Source organism: Tiliqua scincoides, chromosome 15 (assembly GCF_035046505.1).
Source record: "Tiliqua scincoides isolate rTilSci1 chromosome 15, rTilSci1.hap2, whole genome shotgun sequence".
Classification (NCBI taxonomy): Eukaryota; Metazoa; Chordata; class Lepidosauria; order Squamata; family Scincidae; genus Tiliqua; species Tiliqua scincoides.
In genome coordinates, this window is record NC_089835.1 from 4571368 (window position 1) to 4592385 (window position 21018).

General features: G+C 60.2%; 3 protein-coding genes across 4 annotated transcripts; 2 read left to right on the forward strand and 1 right to left on the reverse strand.

Annotated features, from left to right (window-relative positions):
* Window positions 1-1277: 1277 nt before the first annotated feature.
* On the forward strand, window positions 1278-3513 carry MRPL24 (mitochondrial ribosomal protein L24). 2 transcript variants are annotated; one of them, XM_066610316.1, is made up of 6 exons: window positions 1278-1351; window positions 1801-1988; window positions 2135-2230; window positions 2488-2591; window positions 2891-3021; window positions 3229-3513. In XM_066610316.1, exons 2-6 carry the CDS (start codon window positions 1806-1808, stop codon window positions 3363-3365), a joined length of 651 nt encoding a protein of 216 aa, XP_066466413.1. In that variant the 5' UTR covers window positions 1278-1351; window positions 1801-1805; the 3' UTR covers window positions 3366-3513. The 2 variants fall into 2 exon arrangements, with proteins under 2 accessions (XP_066466413.1, XP_066466414.1); XM_066610317.1 differs by having other exon boundaries at window positions 1293-1355.
* Window positions 2770-7812, reverse strand: METTL25B (methyltransferase like 25B). Its single transcript, XM_066610302.1, has 8 exons — window positions 7709-7812; window positions 7238-7359; window positions 6871-7087; window positions 6632-6694; window positions 6056-6199; window positions 5142-5845; window positions 4372-4556; window positions 2770-3865 (listed from the first exon to the last, which is right to left on the reverse strand). Exons 1-8 carry the CDS (start codon window positions 7808-7810, stop codon window positions 3747-3749), a joined length of 1656 nt encoding a protein of 551 aa, XP_066466399.1. The 5' UTR covers window positions 7811-7812; the 3' UTR covers window positions 2770-3746.
* A 1332-nt stretch (window positions 7813-9144) lies between these two features.
* Window positions 9145-11456, forward strand: ISG20L2 (interferon stimulated exonuclease gene 20 like 2). The gene is made up of 3 exons (XM_066610314.1): window positions 9145-9898; window positions 10101-10301; window positions 10710-11456. The coding sequence occupies exons 1-3, from the start codon at window positions 9197-9199 to the stop codon at window positions 10821-10823; spliced, it is 1017 nt and encodes a 338-aa protein (XP_066466411.1). The 5' UTR covers window positions 9145-9196; the 3' UTR covers window positions 10824-11456.
* Window positions 11457-21018: the final 9562 nt, after the last annotated feature.

Sequence of the window (21018 nt, forward strand, 5' to 3'; positions counted from 1 at the left end):
AAAGGAGAGCATTGCCATGTGAAAAGAGGGCTCCCCCCCCCCCCCGGTGGCACAAGGCACTTCCCAAGGAAAACACCAGCCAGGGCGCCAAGGACTCGGACTGCCCCGCAAACAGGCCCTCTGGAGCCTCGGCCACCTCCAAGGGTACCTCTGACAAAATCAACAACCTCCAGAAAGGTTGTGTTTTTACCAGAAATTGAGCCTGCTCAGCGAACACGAGAGCGGTTCTCCTCGGCCCAGCCGCCATGCCAGCAAGATGGCAGCTGCTGACTGCGAAATGGTGGGCACTGGGCCAGGTGGGCGAACAACCACCTGGCCGGGTGCAGCAGCATCAGCTACTACGGGGATGTGACGCCTGACGAATATATCCGACCCGTCAGCCCCATCACCAATTACCGCACCAGGTGGCCTTTTGCAGAGTCTGCTTGTACCTTGACAATGCACAAGGCGCGCCAAGCTGCCAGTGGGGGGCTCACACCCCCATTGGCCCTAAGATTCAATGACCCTCCCCCAAACCCCCACGGCACACCCGTGGGCCATTCGCGGCACGCCAACGTGCCACGGCGCAGAGGTCGCAAATGGCTGCCGTGCGGGTAGAGCGAGCCACCCCGCCTGTGCTGGCACAGTGCTTTGTGGGGGGGGGACCAGGCCATGCACTCCAGCCCCCCCCACTGACCAGAGGGGGGGCGGCTCAGGATGGGCTGATCAAATGGGGGAAGAGGAGGCCCAGGTGAGGGGCTGGGCCAGGAGGGCCCTCTTGGGGGAGTGGGCAGAGCAGGCAACGCCCCCAGCCCCTCCCCCCACCTAGGTAGGATCGTTAAGGGTTTCTCCTCAGGGTGGGACTCAGGTGAGGGGCGGGGCCATGAGGGTCCTCATTGGGGCGTGGGTGGAGCAGGCCACGCCCCCAGCCCCTCCCTCAGCCTAGACAGGGATGACCGTTTAAAGGCTTCACTTGAGGGGCGGGACCAGGAGGGTCCTCTTGGGGCGTGGGCAGAGCAGGCCACGCCCCCAGCCCCTCAAAACCCCCTGAGCACCCCCAGAAGACCCCTTACAACTCCTGAAGACCCTCAGAAGCACCCCTTGTTTGGCTCTCCTTCAGACCCCACCCAAAACTCCTGAAGACCCCCATTAGAGCCTCCCAAGCACAGCCCCCTCCCTACAGCTGTTGGGGGGGGCCATCCCCGGGCGTGGGTGGGCGGCTGGGAGATCCAGCGCAGCTGCAGGGCATTGCCAGCCCCCTGCTGGATGGTGGGCACAGGACTACCATTCCCAGGGTGCCCCGCGACGAGCAAGCCCCGCCCCTTCCGCTCGCCTGCCCGGGGACAGCATAGCGCGAGGCTGCAGGAGGCAGGCAGGTGAGTTTGATTGCAGGGCTTGCGCTGCCCTGGGAGGAGCGGGGGGGCTGTCTTGGCCAGGCGGAGGGGGTCGTAGAGCCTCCAGGTTCAGCAGCAGTCTACCTCTTGAGCATGAGGCTGCACTGTTGCGGGGGGGTGCTTGCCCTGATGCACCCCCTCTTCCAGCAGGCTTGCAAGGTGCCCCTGCTCAGGCTTTGGCCCAGGCCTGAGCTTTGGCACAAAGCCTGAGCTGCTTTGTGGCTCAGCAGTTCTGCCCCCCCCACTGCATATGGTTGGTGCTGCCCCCCACCAGCCCATGGTCTCCCTCCTTGGCAGCTGGAGCCCGGCACCCCCCACCAGGCCAGTGTCACCAAGGCCCAGGAGGCCACTGCCCTGAGGCACCCTGGCCCCCCATGGCTTAGCCTCTCCCTCTGTACGTCTCCACCTCCCCCTTCTCTTGCCGCAGGCACCATGAGGCTCTCCGTGCTCCGCGCCATGGCGGAGAAGCTCAGCCTACCTCCCCATTACCGTTATGGCATGAACCGCCCTGGTTCGGTAGCCGACAAGGCCAAGAACCCCCCGGGGACCCGGCGGAGAAAGGTGTTTGTGGAGCCCATGCGCGAGGAGGACTGGAAGGTGTTCAAAGGAGACACGGTGAGCGTCCCTAGGAGCCGGCACCACCGCTTGAATTTGCCCAGCCTTCTGGTGGAGAAGCCTCCCATCCCTAAAGCCAAAATGGGGGGGGGGCCACTACAGAGCTTCGGAGGTGACGACACCTCTTCCGCCTCTATGTCTTTCAGGTTCAGATCCTTACAGGGAAGGATGCTGGCAAGCAAGGGCTGGTCACGCAGGTCATCAAGGAGCGCACCTGGGTTGTCTTGGAGGGCCTGAATGTGGTAAGGGGACCAACTGGAGCTGCTCAGCCCAGCGGAGGGACTGCACAGCATGGCCCCTGGCTTTTTCCTCCATGCCCTAAGCTTTGCCGCTGCTACCCCTTCCAGAATTCTATCCCATTCAGCAGCCTCAGAACCGTTCCCCAGAGAGCAGTAGAGGCTCCACGATTGTAACCCCAGCCCAAACCCCAGCAGCAGAGGGCCTGTGAGGCTGCTGGTCAGCCTGTGTCCTCCCTGCCCAACTCCCTCTCTCCCTGCAGCATTACCGCTATGTGGGGAAGTCTCCTGTTTATCCTGGGACCTACTTGGCCAGCGAGGCCCCACTGCTGCTGCGCCAGGTGGCACTGGTTGACCCCACCGACAGGTAAGGGAGTGGGAGGCTCCTGATGGCTTTAGATGAGTAAGTAGGAGCCATGGGGGGCTTGTTTAGTAGGCGGACTACATGGTGCCTTTCATAGGGGAACAGGAGCCACTCTGGCACAACACCGTTCGATGCTCTCTCGCACGGAATAGCATGGAAACTGGTTGGAAAATAGCACCGAAAATTGCTTTTATTGGGTAAAAAGATCTTTACAAAAGGAACTGGCTCCCTCAGCCTCTGGTCCCGCCCCATGCCATGCTCTGGGTGAACCCCCATGCCTGATCTGTGCTGTGTGACTCTAGGCAGCCCACAGAGGTGGAGTGGCGCTACACAGAAGAGGGGGAGCGGGTGCGCGTATCTCTCCGGACCGGCAGGATCATTCCCAAGCCCGTTGAGCAGCGCGAGGATGGCATCATTCCCGAGCAGTGGATAGGTGAGTGCAGGCAGGGCACGAGATGGAAGGGGGAATCTGGGGAAAAGCAGGTTGGAGGGGCAGCGCTGTGTTTCTGAGCCACTCTGCTAAACCATGAGGACTAGAACTCCCTCCCCTTTAAAAAAATGGCTTAAGCCTCTACTGTCACACAGAGTTCTTGTTGACCGGATCCTTTTTCTTTTTGCTCTCCCTCCATCAACCCCCAAGATGGCCCCAAGGACACGTCTGTGGAGGATGCCCTAGAGAAGACCTACGTCCCCTCCTTGAAGACCTTCCAAGAGGAGATCATGGAGCTGCAGGGCATTGTGGAGGAGAGGCAGTACAGAAAGTCCTACTGGTACTGAGGCATCTGCTTGGACTGTGCTGGGACTCCCAACCTGGGATGGACACTCTGCAAGACTGGCTCTGCAGTGAGGCAAGAGAACTGCTCTGCTGAGAACTGGCTCCAAATCTGGTCCCACTGCCTGATTAAAGGATCTTGTCAACCCTCCAGTACGGGCTGATGCTTTTGTTCCAGCTGTCCAGGCGTTGTGGAATCCGGGAGCATTTCGTCCCTGCTGCATGCCCTCTTTTCAGACTGACAACAGGGTCTGGTGGCAACTGCAGGGACTTTGGGGGAAGATTCCCAGGAGTGACTGGGTGCGAGTTCCAGCCCCGGCTGTCCACTGTGGGGCCAAAGGCATAGAGGTGAAAGAGCAAGGCCTAGTGTGCTCCAGCTGGGCCTCTCAGTCTTCCACTCCCAGGCCGGAGAGGGCGGTGTGCAGGTCAGTCTTCGCTGCCACCAGCACCAGGTTCCTGGGGGAAAAGGTGGGGTCAAAGAGTGGGATGAGCCTGCAGTGGAAACCTGTGGGGGAGACGGAGTGGAAGCGGAGGTTAGGCAGAGTCAAGTCAGGCTCCAACAGAAGTGTGCCCCAGAAGGAACTCTGGCAGAACTGGTTAAGTGCTGCAGCCACATTAGGCCAGGCACTCAGGCCCAGAAACTGCTGTCACCTGGGATGGGCAGAGCCTGTCAGGCAGTGAAAAGATGCAGGTGATACAGTCCCCCACGTGCCTGACTGTACCACCTCAGCATGCTCACAGGAGCCTGATCTCCCCCCACCCCGGTGTGAAAAGGCTGAGGCCTCAGGCTGCCCTGCTCCCGTTTAAGGTGGTGCGGGCAGGCAAGGAATGCCAACTCAGAGCAGTGCCTGTGAGCTGTGGCTGTCCTGGACATTGAAGCCATCAGCAAAGTTCTTCTGAGCATGCGCGCAGTGACTTCTAGTGCAAGTGACACTACTCACCCCCACACAGGAGCTAAGTTACAATCCCCTCCCAGAGCTCAAAGGCCCCCCACAGAGCATCTCAGCCTACCTTGCTCCTGTAGGTAGATTGCCCGGTCCAACAGGATGAGGGTCTCGACCAGGGGGGCCAGGAGCAGGGCCAGGGTGAAGAAAGCCACCACCTTGTGCTGCTGTGCCAGCATGGTGGCCAGGGCAGGCGGGTCCAGGGGTGTGTTGGGGTCCAACCCCACGCGGGCCAGCCCCAGCTGAGCATACCTGAGCAGGGGACAGAGAGGGCAGCTGTAGGGGCTCGGGGAGTTTGCCAGGGCAAGTGAGGGGTGCCAGATGAACTGGACAGAAATGGGGAGGGGTTGTGGTTGCTGCAATTTGGAAGGCAACTCCTGCAAGTCCATGACCTTAAGAGGAACAGCAGAAGGGGCGCTGCTGGATCAAAATGGTAAGGCCCACCTCAGGCAGATGCCCACAAGCAGAGCAGGCTGGCCACAAATGCTACAGGTGCAACAGCCATTGGGGCTTATAGCCATGCCTGGGCCTCTCCCTCCTCCACAGCCCTCTCCAAAAGCCATCATCCCATCTTGCAGCAGGGAGTTCCATAAGGCAATTCCACACTGTGGGAAGGAGGACTTCCCTTGGCCTGTCCTGAAGCTGCTGTCGCTGTCCAGCAGGAAGCTGTCCGAACATCATCAGGGAACCACAGGATATGGGAGAAAGGCCTGGTGGCAGATCCTCCGCATGCAACAGCACTGCCCCCCTGCCGTTGCCAGCACCACCACCGCCAGCTGCCCCCCCCCCCTTTGCCAGCCATTGGAGAACCAGCAGCTGCCAGTTCTGCTCACTCACTCTTCAAAGCGCAGCATGTGAGCCTTGTTTATGCTCTGCACCCCGAGGCACTTCTTGGCTGGGTCAGCAGCCCGGATCACAGTCTCCAGCATGGCTCGGAAGCAGTGTGTCCTCAGGGTGGCGCTCTCCTCCTGCAGGCGCAAGGTGTAGTCCTCCAGGGCGTGGCAGGCCCCCTCCCGGGCCTTGTAGGACAGCTGGTGGCCTGGGAGGGCAGAGACCCAGCGGCTCAGTGGGTAGCCGTACTCTGGCGGGCAGGAGGAGGATGGAGGGGGCGTGGGGGACGTCTCTGCAGTGCTCAGCTTCATGTAACAGCAGGCCACAGACGTCATCCCCACCACGTGAGGGCAACGGACAAACTGCCGGAGGAGGGCCACGCTCAGGTCGCCGCAGGCATGCAGGCCCGTAAGAATCAACCGGCTCTCAAGTGGTGGGCTGGTGGGTCCTAGTGAGGCCAAAGTCTTTTCTCCACACCCTGCCATGTCCTCCTCTTCGGACTCAGTACCCCTGAGCAAGGAAGCCTGGTAGTTCCTCACTGGGGCTCCTTTGGGGAAACTCGGGCCTGCGTCAACAGGTCTGTCCACCATCAGCGCCCCCTCCTCATCCTTCTCAGGCTGCAGCAAACGCAAGAACTCTTGCCAGGGCGCTCTGGGGTCAACCCAGCCCACCACGTGGCTTGGTCCCTGGAGAGAGATGCCCTCTGGAGTCTGTAAGAGAAATGGAAACATCTGGTGTTGTGTGAAAGGAATTACCAGCTACTGCCCCCCTCCCCAGCTGCTGGAAGTGACTTCCAAAGTGGACAGCCAGGGAATAGTTTGTTCTGCCTTTCTTCTGGTTGTTTCTTCTGGTTGACCACAGGTTGACCACTTTCTTCTGGTTGACCACAGGCCACCCCACCCCCTGCAGCAGCTTCTCACCTGACCTCGCCTGGCTTGCTCCTTCTCTAGTGCTTGCACCAGCTCTCGGTCAAACCTGATGGCCCTCCCAACCAGCAGCGGGTCGCCCTCGATGGCGGTGACAGACAAGCAGAGACCGAATGACAGGTAGCGAGAAAGGTGGCCCTGGGGTGGGAGGGGGCAGAAGAAAGGCTAGATCAGTCTTCACTGCTCCAAGTTTCTGAGAACCAGAGCAGAGTCCTGCTCACCACATCAAAATGGGCCTGTCTGGTTCAGCAGCCTCCCCTGCACAGGAGCCAAGCAGCTTCCTTTGGGAGGCCTGCAAGCAGCCCTTTCTCACTGCTGTTTCTCAGCAGCTGGTGTGTGCCTAAATCTGGAGGTTCTACACGGCCATCATGATAGTAAGAAGGACTTATCCACCTTCAGGAAGAATGCTTAATTCCCCTTCTAAACTCCACGGACCTAGTCCCTTCTCAGAGGGCGAAATGTGATGGGGGGAGGGGGGGAGAATGGACTATGCTGCTTTAGCACAGTGATATGGATGGACTGGTACCCCAGGTCCTCCCACAGGCTGACCTCCAGCCCCTGCAGACGTACCTGGCCAGAGCCGATATCGACGACACGGCGGCAGCCAGTGAGGGTGCTCAGCTTCTTCACCACCTATGAGGATTGGGCAGGCAGGACAGCTTAGAGTAGGAGCAGGACCAGCTCTCCACCAAAGGGCCTGTCTGCAGCCACAGGTTCGGGTCAGGAAGCCCCTCCCACTTCTTTGCCCAACTGCCCAGTGACCCAGGAAAAAGGAAAGGGGCTACTTCTGCCCTCCAGGAAAGCCACACCTGTCCAAGCTGCCAGATTTCATGCTGCTTTTTGGGCTTCACGTGCTTCCGGAAAAGGGGGTGGAGCCTGGCGCTCTGCCACGGGTTGTGCCTGAACTCCTCCAGCCGGCCGCCGGCCGATGTGCCCGTCTTGCCGCCCAGGGGCCTCCTGGGAAACGCCAAGGTGTGCGCAGTGGCTCTAAAGGCCAGCAGGGACAGCGGCCAGACGGAGCTGTAGCTGGAGGGAAGGAAGGAGAGTGGGAAGGGTGGCAGGAGCCCAGCTGGGACCCCGGCAAATCTGCTCTGGCCTCCTGTCCTGGGGGACCCTCCGGGTGCCAGTCTAGGCCCTGCAAGGCAGGTGACTGCCGCCTACCTGCCCGCCTCTCACCTGACTCCAGTGGGCCTCGTCCTCTCCAGCAGCAAGCTAGCCAGTGCAGGCGGCGACAACTCAGCCAGGGCAGCCTGCCAGCTGCAGGGGAGACGGCTCCACAGCTCATCCGTGAAGAACTCCTGGGGGGGAGAACATATGCTGGGCCCTACTAGGGCAGGCCAAAGGGGACACAGCTGTTCCAGCTGTCAGGAGCCTATGAAACTCCTTGCCACAGGATGGCCTGGAGGGGGGGTCAGTGAGTCCTGCCCTGCCACCCAGCCTTGAGAGAAGACTCCAGGTCGCCCTGTGGCAGGGAGTTCCACAGGCTCCTGGCCACGTGAGTGGCTGCCCCGGCCCTGCCTCCCCGTCCACTCTGTGCAAGGAAAGGAGCCTTGACCAGCCTGGCAGGAGCCTGTGGAACTCCCTGCCACAGGAGGGCTTGGAGGAGGGGTCTCTGAGCCCCCCCCCCCGCCCCGGACCCAGCCTCACCAGCACGTAGGCGTCGGCCAGGAAGCCGTAGAGAGCGAGGACGCGGGCGAGGTCGGCCGCCCAGCGCTGCTGCTCCTCCAGGGCGGAGGCAGAATCCGCCATTGTCGCTCGCAGGCCGACTGAGATGACGTCACAGCCGCCGTCGCCACGGCAACGCGTCCGGTGCCTGCTGCGCATGCGCCCGCCATGTTTGTCCCTGTTAGGCTCCCGTCCGGTCTCTTCTGGGTCCGTCCAGGGCGAGCGAGAGGAGGGCTAGAGCGTCGCCTCGTGACGGCGCGCGCCGCTCTGGCCCTCCGGCGCCGTCTCTATGGAGGGGGAGAGGGCGGGCGGCTCTCCCGCGCTGCAGCTCCTTCGCCTCGGGAGCCCCGCCGGACGGAGGAGTCTCGCGGTAAGCGCGGGGGGGGCCTCTGGCTGTCCCCCGCCAAGGGTCGCCTGGTCACTGCGGGGGGCTGCACCCGGCCCTTCGCCCCACTGCCCGGCCAAGCGGACTCCCAGGCGGTCCTGCGGGCTTCCCGTGGCCTCCAGGCCCGTGGTCTGTGGTCCTTCCCCCGCCCCTCCCCATGATCTGTGGCCCCTCCCCCTCGGTCTGTGACCCTCCCCACCCCCCATGGTCTGTGGCCCCTCCCCCTCGGTCTGTGACCCCTCCCCACCCCCATGGTCTGTGGATCCACCCCTCATGGTCTGTGGCCCCTCTCCTTCGGTCTGTGGCCCCTCCCCACTCCTCATGGTTTGTGGCCCCTCCCTCGCCCCATTGTCTGTGGCCCCTACCCCACCCCCCTGGTCTGTGGCCCCTCCACTATGATCTGTGGCCCCCCTCCCCATGATCTGTGGCCCCCACCCCTATGGTCTGTGGCCCCACAGCTTTCAGCCCCCACAGTCTGTGGCCCTCCCCCTCCCACCCTCCCCCTTGGCACACACAGGTACCCACCTAGCGTGCACGTCACAAACCCCCTCACTGCAGGCCTGCAGGCTCTATCTAGGGTGCAGTGTGGCTGAATGGGGGGGCATCTGGGCACAGGGTGGGGCCCAAGGCATCACCTAATGTCTTTTCTGGTGCAGTTCAGTCCTGAGTGCCTCTGGCTGAGCTCGCTCTGTGGGTTTCCTGTTGGTGGTGGTCGTGCACCTGGGCACTGTGAGTCACCAGTAGTTTTTTTGTTTCCCCCCCCCCACCTTGTATGGCACGTGGGGCTTGGTGAAGGGGGGAGGGCTGTGGTAACCTTCTGCCTTGCCTTAAAAGGCTGAATGAGAAGCTGTCCTTCTGGGGTTGGCTGCTGGAAGAGTCTAAGCCGAGTCTAAGCTGGTTTGATGCCACCACGGAGCCTCCTTGTGTCAAACTGAATTTGCTGAACTTGGGGGTGTTTTGGTGCAATGTAGTTTTTCTTAAGGATCTCCAGGAACTCACCTATTGCTCTTCTCACTCCAGCGTAGCCAGAGGATCGCCCCCTGCAGATCTCCCCTTGCAGTGACCATCCGTGGCCAGAGGGCACCATGTCCGACCTCCTCCTGAACCTGGACACGGCCCTTCCCCCTGCTGCTAAGAGGAACTCAGAGGGCAACTGGAAGCACCGGCGCTTCATTAAACGCCGCCACTTTCTGGAGAGCAAGGGCTTCCTGAAGCAGAAGCAGCTTCCGGCCCAGGCCCCTCTGCCCAAGTGGGGCAAGAGCGGAGAACCGGGCAGGGACAAGAAATGGCAGAAGGTGGACAAGCAGAATGATGGAGCAGGAAAGCAGGGCAACACCACATGGGAAGGGGGCTCCACGAGGCGGCACAGAGCGCTTCCCAAGGAGAACTCCAGCCAGGGCGCCAAGGACTTCCCTGCCCACCCTCCCTCTGGAGTCCCGGCTGCCTCAAGTGGGGCCTCGGCCAGGCACAATAGGACCCAGGCAAACTGCAGCACTGGAAAGGTCCAGAAATCGAGCCTGCTGAGCGAATACGAGAGCGGCCTCCCCTCGGCCCAGGCCGCCATGCCCAGCAAGATGGTGGCCATTGACTGCGAAATGGTGGGCACCGGGCCGGGCGGGCGGAACAACGACCTGGCCAGGTGCAGCATCATCAACTACTATGGGGACGTGATGTATGACGAATACATTCGTCCCGTCAACCCCATCACCAATTACCGGACCAGGTGGAGCGGCATCCGGCGGTGTCACATGACCAACGCTGTTCCCTTTACAGTGGCCCAGAAAGAGGTGAGGGGGCTGTTTAGGGGCACGCTCCTAAGTGTGCCTTTGTAGAGCATTGCATTGTTCTCTATTTAGGGCAAGGATGGAGAAGAAAGGAGGGCCATGTGGTCTTGGAGGTGGCTGTGCTGGGCAGACCAGTGGGGGGGGGGTCTCTCCTTTTGTGCTCTTTGGTGCTGAGCACCATCTTGCTCCTCCTCCCCCCCTTTAGATTCTCAGGATCCTCTCCGGGAAGATTGTCGTCGGCCATGCCATCCACAATGATTTCAAGGCCCTCAAGTACTTCCACCCCAAGTCACTGACCAGGGACACCTCTAAGATTCCCCTGCTCAACCGCAAAGCTGGCTTCCCAGAGACCAAGTCAGCCTCCCTGAAGCGCCTCACCAAGCAGCTCCTGCACCGAGACATCCAGGTGAGCTCCACCAGGCCTTCCCTGAGAGTTCTGGCACTGCCCAACAGCCCCCCCCCAAGTCACCCTAACAGCCCCCGAGAAGCCTCTGTGGGTGCATCCTCCAGAGAAGTCCAGAAGGAGGTCTTGGTCCTGTGATGCAGGTCTGTGTCTTTCAGGCCAGCGTCCTTCAACCTTACAGTCAGGACACCAATGGGGTTGGGGTGAGTGGGTAAATTGATTCTAGGGGCCACATTCCGCCCATGGGCCTTACGTTCGACGCCCTGAACTAGGCCGTTAAAATGCATACAGTCCCATTTTTTCCTCCAAGAACAAGAGAGCGGCTCTTGTTCAGGAAGCTTTTCAGGGCGTGGCTGGTATGGGGCTGTCTTCAACCCGCCTATCCCTTTCACTCCCCCCCCCCCCCCGCAGGTGGGCTCCAGCGGCCACTCCTCAGTCGAAGATGCCCAGGCCACGATGGAGTTGTACAAAGTGATCGAGGTGGAGTGGGAAAGGCACTTGGCCACATCCCCAGACCAGGACTGACGCGCCTCCAGGCCCCCGCCTGCCTGCCTGCCTGCCTGCCTTCCGCTAAAGTGCGAGCCGGACTTGTGCTCCGAAGCCAGGACAGCGGAGCCCGAGGAGCTGCCTTGATGGGTACCGGGGAAGGGGGAGAGGAGGAGGAAAGGAAGGCCAAATGGAACCTGCGTGTGGAGGCAGGGGGGTGTCCTCAGAGGAAGCCATTACACTGTCTCCCGCTCAGGCCAGCTCATGTGTGTTCCTTGGGCCCGCCAGCTCTTTCCTGCTTGAGGGACTTGGTCCTCTGCCTTGTGCTGCTGGCCCGGTGCCCTGGCAGTGACCTGAGGCCTCGGAGTGACTTTTCCGTCTCCAAGGAACGGAGCTTTGCCACTCTTGGGTCTCACAATGGTGCTAATAACCCCTGAAAAGCCCAACCCAGTGGGTGGGGGGGGATTTTTGCCCTCCAGATGGGAGAGGGCAGGGAATGGTGGCAGAGCCTGAGATGGCACCAAGGAAGCAGGCTCTTGAGTGCTGGTGCTCAAGAGTGGTGCCCAGCAGAGGCCAGGGTTCTGCCCCTGCTGCCTCCGTTCTTGCACAGGGTTGGGGTGGGTGCCCTGCCAGTGGTGCTAGTGGCAGGAGGGACTGAGGCACCCGTCTCGACACGGGTGGGGCTCTGTGGGAGGCCCCGGGGGGGGGAAGACAAGCAGGAACCCTGCCTGGTGGGTGTGTGGAGGGGGCTTGGGGGTGTCTGTCGATCTCCCAGGCGCTCTTCCTCACTGTTCTGCTTTCTGCCTAGAAACTCCCTGGCAGAGCTCATGGTTGGAATTGCAGCCCCCATTCGGAAAGAGAGGAGAGCTCGCTGGAAGGGGGGGGTTAGCTTTTTAAAATTCTCCTCCCCACCTTTCTGTTCTCCATGCCGTTTCCATCTTACTGACCACTGGAAAGGGCAATCGTGCCTGGCTATCTCCCTCCGCTTGCTTCCCCTCTGCCCGTTGAGAGGCAGAGGCTGAGAGGGCAGCGTGCGGGGCCAGCCTTAGGGTGAGCAGCAGCAGCAGCGAGGCACCCAGTGGCAACAGTATTCCAGTGGGGGTGCGAATTTCAAGCCAGCCAGACCCACAGGTGGGAGAGAGGGTCATGCACCGCTGGCTGTGCTCTCCCTGCCGTGAAAGATTCCATTCCAGAGTGCCAGCTACAGTGCTGGCAGCGGGCATTCCACTCGCCACCCCAGTGCAGGGCCCAAATTGGTCAAATTGCTGTAAGGCCAGCTCTGGCAGTGCAGTTGGGGTGAGGGCCTTCACAGGCCTTCTAACTGCTCCTGCCACCGCTTTAATGTAGGGAAGAAGGTCACTGGGCAGAGTGACCCGAAGCCGCTGGCACCAGCTCCCCCTTACACAACTCCAAGTGCTACTCCATGGGGGTTCGTGGGCATCTGTTCCTCCTCTGTGTGTGCCAATCTGGGCTGGGCGTTGGGGGCTGCCCGTCTCCCGTCTTGGCCGCAGAGCCACCGTGGCTGTTCTTTTTAAAAGAAAAGTGTTTTCGCTTCTTGGTTGCCTGAGTCCTGTTTCTTTTCTCTGGCTATGCTGGTGGGGGGAGAGTTCCACAGTGCCGCCTGGCTCCTGGGCAGGGGTTGGGGTGAGCCCACTGCCCGCCTCTCATCACAGAGCTGCATTGGCCACATGCCAACGGCGCAGCATTCCTACAGGGCAGTGGGTTTCTGGGCTGCAGCCCCCTCGTGCTAACGGGGCAGGCGTTGCAGCTCTTTGGAGCCTGGCCGGGGTGAGGGGGATGGCAGCCTGGCTTTGTCAGTGCAGTTCCTGAGGAGACTTTTGGTGCTGCCGTGACTAGATCCGGGATGGAGTTGCTGCTCTGCCCCTACAAGGGGTATGTGTGGAGCAGGTTGCCCTTGTGCATCAGGGCTGCCACTCTGACAGCAGGGCAGACTCAGAGGGTTGACCTATCCAGGCCCTTGGGCCAAGGGAGAGGTGGACCTGGCGCCAGGCTGATGTTCCCCCAAAGAAGACCCCTGCTGTTGGTCTAGGCTGAGGTGAGTGAGTTCTGCACCCTTATTTCCCCAGAGATCCATCAGGGGCCTCCTGGGAAGGCCCCCCTATGCAAAACTCAAAGGGAAGGGCCCTTCGGTCTTTGTCCCAGTGGCCATCAGCGTGTCTCGGGGCAGAAATCTTTCTTTTGTCCATAATTTATTGTCCGTTTCCCTGGGAACCCTCCTCGCCTGGTTCTCGTCTCATGAGAGAGGGAGAAATATTCCTTCCCCCTTTCCACGCTGGGTACACGAACTTCCAACAGCCTCTACCCTCAGCTACCTTTGCCAAGCGAGGAACCCCCAATGGTGCCAGCCTGTCCTCCTATGGCTCCAGCCCTCTGCCATTTTGGCTGCCCCCCTCTACCTTGTTTCCAGATCTGCTAGATCCTTCTTAGGGGGTGGGAGGGTGACGAGATCTGGATACCGGCCCTGCTCCTCACACCCCATTTATTCCCATTCTTTGCTTCCTGTCAAAAGACCCGGCCTCTTGTCCTGTGGCTGCTAAGAGCCTTTGGGGAAGGGCTTCATCCAGAGCTTTGTGGAGGTGCCAACCGGTGGCAAGGTGCCTTTCTTGGTCAGCCTCTCTGGTCTTTTTCAACCTTTGTAGAGTGGGGCTCAGTGGCAAGCTGGGATCTTGGCTTGTGGAGTACAGGGTACATTGTCCTAGGAGCGGGCTGTGCAGAGCAGGCTGGGTGAAGGTGCACGACCCCTTCTCGGCCACCAGGGGATGCTGTCGCTCAGGTTGCCAGGAGCAGCCTGGAATCCAGCCCTGGTCAGTGGTGGTGATGAGTTCTGCAGATGTGGGCGTCCTTCTCCTCTCCGAAAAGCGATTCCCTGCGCTTTTCCGAGGCAGGACCCTGCAAGGCTGGCTGGCTGGCTGGCCGGCCAAGGAGGAGGGGGCAGGAGTCTTCTGACACAGTCTGCAGTCTTCTGATGCAGTCTGCTGTCTGAACACTTCAGGCAGAGATAGTGGGGAACGTGGAGTGCAAAGACTCTGGAAGCATTGCCTGTTCCACAGACCGAAGCAGGGGCGGAGGGGCAGCGCTTCATGGTGGACCTGGCGCTCGATCTGGTGGGCTCTGTGTGTGGCCTACCCCCCCTTACCCCTCCCCTGCACAGAGATTTTTGCCTTTCCCTCTTGCAAAGGCAGAGGGCCAGCCAGCCAGCCTTGAGCTCCTGTGTATTGTGAGGTAGCAGCCAGAGGCAGGGGTGCCTGGCTCAGGTGGTCCTGGGTGCAAATCCTGCTCCTTGACCTTGCAGAGAAAGGGTGCCTTTGCCCAGGTGTCTGGTGCTGAGTGTTGGTAGCGCTCATGACTGTTGGACTAACAGAACGCCACCCCCTTTGTTTGCACGCTGGCAATTAATTGTGCCTGACCTCTCTATTGCCCACTTTTAACCAGGTGGGTTTGGGTGCTGGCGCCCAAGGCCAGGAGTCCCTCCAGCCCCAGCTCCCCCCCTCCCCCAGGGCCGTGCCTGTGGTGTTCTTACCATCGCAGACCTGCTTTCTGAGAGTCACCAGGAAGTGACATTCGGGCCAGTGGGCTGATGCCCTCCAGAACTTGTCTCGAGGCCAGGTAGAGCCTTCCAAAATGTGGCCCCTCAACCAGTCAGGAGCAAGAAAGAAAAATGGGTGGTGATGGAGGAGAAGGTGGTCCACAGGTGGTGATGTTGGGAAGATTGGTCCATTTTCCTGTGACGGGTCAGGGCCATGCAGGGCAAACAAGGTTGTTCATCTATCCACAATCTGGTGTGTGTCATGTGATGTGTGTCCAAGACCTGCGGTCAGCGTCTAGCGGGGGAGCTCTGCCGCCGTCACTTTCTGCTCTCTCCAGAAAGGGAGGGGGTGTGATGTGGCCTGACCCAGCAGTGCTGTCTCCTAGTAGCCACTGGTGACTTGTGGGCCTGCCACACTCCGTTCAGCCCTTGCCGTGCCAGAGATGTGCTGCCAGTGGAGGGTCCTCTCCCTCCGCACAGAGGCCCCCTGGCTGGATCACTACCCTGGGGGCATGTCTGGCCGCTTGGAGACGGAGGCCTGGGCGGCTTCCTCGCACCCAGGCCCCCTGACCGGGTCCGCTCAGCAGGAGAGGAGGGTTTTGGGGGCCCTGAGTTTGCTTAGGTGTTTCCAATCTGGCCGTTGGGCAGGAGCAGGCCGGGGCAGGGCAGATGTGTGGAAGGAAGGCCGGCCGTGCTCCTGGGGTCTCGGGAACAATGCAGAATGAAAACACCCGTCAGACGCCTGCGAGAAACCGAACCCGGCGACATGCTGAACAAATTAAGGAGGGGCTGGCCTCACCCCTGGCAGGGCAGCTCGACGAGGGCTTTCCCACACTCCGAGGCCTGGGAGGTGGGGAAAGTGAGGTGGAGACAGGGGGTGCATGGTGGGGGAGCCCAGGGGAGCCCACTCTGCTGCCGACTGGTTTTAATCAACCTCCAGAGAGACAATTATCACTAATTTTCTGCAGGCCCAAACCTCTCTCTGCCCGCGGAGCAACAGCTGCAAATGTGGCTTCTCGCATCAGGCTTCCCCCCCCCCGCCCCATGCTTTGTGGGCTGGATGTCACAGCACTGATATGGGGAGGGGGGTGTGACAGATCGGGTGCAGCGCTCAGCAACCCGAAACGGGTTTTTTAATTGTCTGGGCTGGGGGGGGGGAGAAGAGCCGTACTGCTGACTCAGCTCCTCTCCAAAGCACCTCGTTTGTCCCAAAGCAATAAAGGGATGACATGATGAGAGGCTGGAACCTCATAAATACAGAGTGGGGGAGAGGGAGAGTGGATTTCTAAGGCAGAGGAAGGGGGGGTCATGTTGGAGGGAGCCTTGCTACTGCCAGCCATCCTGCCTCTCTTGGTCGCCTCTTCTTATCTCACCCCTCCATTTCCACCAGGCAATCTGCCTCAACCCCAAGGGCCAACAGCAAGATGCGTGTGGCTTGTAGGCTCCTCAGGGCAGCAGCCTTCCTCTTCGCTTGTGCTCCAAGTCACCATCCTTCAGGGTGAGACTCCTTTGGGGGGGTTTGGTCGTGCCACATCAGGGATGCTTCCTGTGCCCTGCACCCTCCCGGAGGCCGTGTAGGTCTTTCCCCGCCCTCGTGCCCAGCATCCTTTCTGCTGGAGCTGGCCCCGAGCCCTCTGCAGGCGAGGTGGGGCTCCAGCCTGCTCTTGCTGTTGAGAAATATAGATTTTTTTTGGGGGGGGGGGATATAGACTTTTATTTAAAAAGTTTCATACTACATTAAATAATCATGTCATGTTGGCAACCTTCAGTCTCGAAAGACTCTGGTATCGCGCTCTGAAAGGTGGTTCTGGAACAGCGTCTAGTGTGGCTGAAAAGGCCAATCCGGGAGTGACAATCCCTTCCACACTGGGAACAAGTGCAGTCTGTCCCTGGTCTGTCTTCCTGGCTACGGGCCTTCCTTCTTTGCCTCTTAGCCTCAGTTTGTTGGCCAAGTGACTCTTCAAACTGGGAAAGGCCATGCTGCACAGCCTGCCTCCAAGCGGGCCACTCAGAGGCCAGGGTTTCCCACCTGTTGAGGTCCACTCCTAAGGCCTTCAGATCCCTCTTGCAGATGTCCTTGTATCGCAGCTGTAGGGCGCTTTCCTTGCACGAGTTCTCCATAGAGGAGATCCTTTGGGATCCGGCATTAAATAATACAAAGGAAAGAAATCACATTTTACATTTTCAACTACAGTCACGTTACATCAGCTGTTTAACTAGAACACAGATACATCACGTCGTAGGTGGATTCACCCCATCTAACCAGGGGCAGAGGAGACAGTCGGGGATCTCCAGGTGTATGTCCACAGCCAAGGGGCTTCTTGGCATATGTCCAAGCCAGACTGCACTGGAGCACCCATGGCCTTGCTCTCAAGTCACCCACAGGCATGTTGAGGCTCCAGTGACCTGTCACCTCACACCTCTCAGAGGCCTTGGGGCCACCTGCGCAAGGGAGCAAGCAAGCCTACCCTTGCTGTCTCACTTCCTCAAGCTGGAGACAGGAAGTCATAGAAGTGGCTCAGTGCCCCGGGCACAGCAGTGATGGATGGCTGGACAATGGCCGGAAGCCGGCCTGCCTTGTTAATTGCTGCAAATTTGGCCTGGCCTCTGAGGGTCCACGAAGGGGGACTCCACAGGCCCAGGTCGTGACACTTCGAGGCTGGGCGAAAGGGCTTGTGAACCACCTGTGGGGTTAGAGTTCACATGCTGATCTTCTGCTTGGGGTTGCACCTTGTCGCTCTCTCCAGGTTGCTCCTGCGTGGCCATCCGGACCAACGGTGGGTTCCCTTTCTCACTCCCTTTGCTTACTGTGGGAATTCCCCCCCCCCCAAGATTCCAGGGAGCCCCTCCTTGGCTGGCTGTGCCCAGACCACCTCGGAACTGCCACGAGCTGGTTCTGCAGACCGGAAGCCTGGATTTTGGTGCCTGCTTGGAGGGGGCCAGACCCCAAGCAGTGGTGGGCCTGCTGGAGCGTAGCACCAGGGACATTTTCCAGCCTGAGCCTCTGGGCACTGCCAGTCTGCCAGAGCGCTGCTCCTTTCCAGCCCACTTTTGCTTGTCCAGCTCTATGAATGGTGAGCCCCAAGTCTCCCAGCCTGAGCACGGATGCCCCCTTGGCTGCTCACTCTCCGCCCCCCCCAGAAGTGGGAGATGAAAGCTGGCCCAGCTGCTAATCGCCCAGGGGAGGAAGGAAGTGGCTGTCTGGCCGGCCGGCTGCCTGGCTTTAATCACTTACTCCCTGTCAAGCAGTCCTCGAGCCTCTGTGGCAGAGCCTTGTTGAACCCCAGGGCAAAGGCAGACCTGCTGCACAGCCAGCTGGGGAGGGCTGGAGACCAGGAGGAAGAGGGCAGTGTGGAAGTCAAGCCTGGGATGGAGCAGAGAGTCTCTCAGGTGTGGCCATGCTTCCTCGTAGCTGGTCCTGATGGGCAGATGGAGCCCCTGTGCCCAGGGCAGTCAGCTGCCAGGAAGGGTTGGGCCCAGAAGCTCTTGACCAGGCATGGCGCGGAGGTTGTGCTCCTCCAATTTCTGGTTGCACAAGAGCAGTAGTGAGGCCCAGCCATTGTGGCAAAAGAGACCTCGGTGTGTGTGTGGGGGGGGGGGTGTCACACCTGAATCAATGGGCATCGAAGCCTGCCATGACCTGTGGAAGTGGGCTGCAGCAGGATGTGGTGATGACCACTGGATGACTTTGAAGGGGTGGGGGATGGACGAGAGGTCTAGGCCTGGTTGTTGGCTAAGTGGAGCCTCCAGGCACAGTGGCAGTCTACCTCCAGGCACTAGAGGGCAGCAATGGCATGTGGACTGCCCACGGGGCAGCTGGGGGGGGCACTGTGGCAAGGGGGAGAGCGGCCTGAGCAGCCAGGCTTTCTCCGGTCTCCGTTGAGTGCGGTGGGGGGCGCTTGTGCTCTCGACGCCGCACCCCCCCCCACCTTGGAGCCGCAGTGCCCCACTCCTGCCTGTGGGAACCTGCCCTTCTTCGCTCCGGAGCGGAAGGGACCACACAGAGGGTTGCGGGCTGGGCTGCCCTGGCCAGACGTCGTCTTCGGAGGCCCTGTAATTAGAGCAGGTGGGTGGCGCAGAGAAGCAGTGCTGGTGTTTGCAGAGATAAACGGGGAGAAGAGGGCAGGGGGGGAATTAATGCCAGCTGGAATCTCACATATAATCCCCCCCCTTCGCTTCTCACTTTGAAGTCTTCCCCACAATTTATCTACTTGCTGTTCAGGACTCCCCCCCCCCCATTCACAGTGCCTGAAGCAAGAGGCGTAAGCCCTGATGGGGCAGTTATTTCGAGCGTGGTGTCGAACGCTCCGGGCCTTGGGATGAGGAGGGGGTCTCGCTGCCCACAAGTGGTGCTGGTTTCCTGCTTCGTTTATGGGTGATGGTTCTTTTCATTGGGGGGGGGGCTTTCTTGGCTGGATTCCCCCTCCCTTTCAAATCTGCCTGTTGGCTCCTTGCAAAAGAGCTTGAGTCTAAAGAGGGATTGTTTGAAAGCGGCATCTTGACACCCCATGAAAGTGGCTCTCCTTTGCCGTATCTAGCCCTGGCTAACTCAAGTGCCCCCTGCATCTTCCAGCTCTCCAACGCCCCTTCCCTTGCCAGTTGGCTCCTTGTCTACCCTTTCCTCTCCACCCTTCCTTGGGATCTCTTCTTCAGGCCCCCATGCCGCTGGATCTCCGCGCTTGCGTCTGAGCTTCCTTTGGGGGGTGAGGCCTTTTCCAGGCATCTGGGTCTCTCAAGTAGACAAAGAAAGAATAGGGCTGATGAGAGCAGGGGAGGGGAGTTCTTTCCCAAGATTTGTGGGTATTTGGGGGCGGGGGGGCTGTGAGGTCATTAAAGCTAGAGGGGCACCAGGAGATGAGAGGGGTAGGAGCCGGCCTAGATCCTGTGTCTGGTCTGGATTTGGAGGCCATTAAACAGAGAAGGTTTACAATCGAGGTTATAGAAATGGCCCATCATTAAAATGCTTTATGTCCCTGGAAATTGGAGCCAGGCTTCTGAGGCCCCGTCTTGTAGGCAGATGGCGCTGGCCGCCTAGGAGGCCAGCGGGCAAGTGGAAGGCTGGATGGGCACCTGGACCTGGTTTCCCCTCTGTGTTGCGTTGCCTTAAACAGAACCGTGAGGCTCGTTGGGGGCCCCAGTGGATGAAAGAGTGCCAGGAAGGAGAGCATTGGCGCCGGAGGGCCGGGACTGACCTGGAGAGCTCTCGGCTTAGGGTAGACTGCCTTTGACCCTGGAGTTCCCAGTTAATGGTAGACAGGTCTCTTTTTCCCAGGCCCTTTAAACTCCACCTCCAGGAGGGTCCACCCTGAATTCCACAGCTCCCCTCTGCCCCCCACAAAGGCCGGCTCTCACTCCTCCCGGGGCAGCTGGCACCCCACCCAGTTTGGCCCCTGTAGTTGGTCCACCTTCCTTCTGTGCTTCCCCTCTCGGAGCAAAGAGCTCATCCCAGACTAGGTGCCACTTGGGGGCCATCCAGGAAAAGATGATTCTGCAAGTTCCCTGGAACTGAGTCACCGGTGATGGGCCAGCCAGACAGTGCGGTTGGGGGGGGGGGGAGAGCTGCGGGCCACGCTCCCAAGTTCCTGGCCAGAGAGTCTGCCTGGGCTGCAGCTGATGTCAGCACCCCAGCGCTGGGGGCTCAGTCCCGGCCCTGCTGTGCCCCGAAGCCCACACGATGGAGCCTGGGCCTTGGGTGGCCTTTCCCCTTTCTCCGGCCACCCCAGGGCCACCTCCTCCTAAGGCCAGGCTGCCTGTTCCTCTACCCATGCGGTTTGTCCCTGCGCTTTTTGGGGAGGGGCAAGTGCCTCTCCTGAAGTGGTGTGGACTGCAGCAGCCCTCAGCAAGCCCCTGGCCCCGATCCTGCAGTGGCTGGATCCCTGCAACCCTGGTCACTGTGGCAAAGAAGCCAGTCTGGGTCAGGGGGAAGAACCCTCAGATCTGCCTCGCCCCGGACCAGACCCAGGGGTCTTGTCTGCAGCCACCAGGTGTTCCCCCCAGGAAGCTCCAAGCAGGGCAGGGAAGCTGCTGTTTGCCCCCCCCATGTAAAACTGCCTTGGACTCTGGAGGTTCCATTCAACCATCATGGTGAATGGCCATGGAGAGACCCCTCCTCTTTCTTAAGCGCATCAAATCCTTTCTGTAAGGAAGGCCCAGCTGGACCCAGCACACTGTAGCCACTCCAGCACTCTTGGAAGCTCGTGTGGGGGCATGGAAGAAGCAGCAGCTTTCTCACACTGGTGACATCTCAGAGGCAGATGGGGGGGGGCTCCGCGCAACTAGGAATAAAGAAGGAGCTCGGCACGGTTTGATCGAGCCTCTCCAGCCCAGCGTCCCCTCGCAATAGGGTGGCTGCCCAGAGGCCTCTGGGACACTCGGAAGGGGATCGTGGAGTTCTCCCAGGTAGACTGCCTCTGACCATGGCTGTTCTGGCACCCCAGTGGGATGGAGGGGGGGCTCTTGGGCCCTGAGGGTGAGGAGGAAAGAGGCCCACCGACATTCCAGCTTGCGCACTAATTGAAATAATCTGTTGCCTTTGCAAAGCTGGCCAGCGCCGTGTGTCTCGTCAGGCGACCCTGAGAAAGGATCTCAGGGCTATTTAATAATCACATTAAGATGTGAAATTTCACCCGCTTGCAGGAGGAGGCCTAGAGAGAGCCCTAAACCAGGCCTTTCCCGCCAGGCCTTCGA

Coding starts and splice junctions, on each gene's coding strand:
- MRPL24 (XM_066610316.1), top strand. CDS start 1,806: ATGAGGCTCTCCGTGCTCCGCGCCATGGCGGAGAAGCTCAGCCTACCT. Junction 1,989..2,134: donor AGGTGTTCAAAGGAGACACG/GTGAGCGTCCCT, acceptor TATGTCTTTCAG/GTTCAGATCCTTACAGGGAA. Junction 2,592..2,890: donor CTGGTTGACCCCACCGACAG/GTAAGGGAGTGG, acceptor GTGTGACTCTAG/GCAGCCCACAGAGGTGGAGT.
- ISG20L2 (XM_066610314.1), top strand. CDS start 9,197: ATGTCCGACCTCCTCCTGAACCTGGACACGGCCCTTCCCCCTGCTGCT. Junction 9,899..10,100: donor TTACAGTGGCCCAGAAAGAG/GTGAGGGGGCTG, acceptor CCCCCCCTTTAG/ATTCTCAGGATCCTCTCCGG. Junction 10,302..10,709: donor TCCTGCACCGAGACATCCAG/GTGAGCTCCACC, acceptor CCCCCCCCGCAG/GTGGGCTCCAGCGGCCACTC.
- METTL25B (XM_066610302.1), bottom strand. CDS start 7,810: ATGGCGGATTCTGCCTCCGCCCTGGAGGAGCAGCAGCGCTGGGCGGCC. Junction 6,200..6,631: donor TCGATATCGGCTCTGGCCAG/GTACGTCTGCAG, acceptor CTCCCACCCCAG/GGCCACCTTTCTCGCTACCT. Junction 4,557..5,141: donor CACATGCTGCGCTTTGAAGA/GTGAGTGAGCAG, acceptor TCCCCTGCTCAG/GTATGCTCAGCTGGGGCTGG.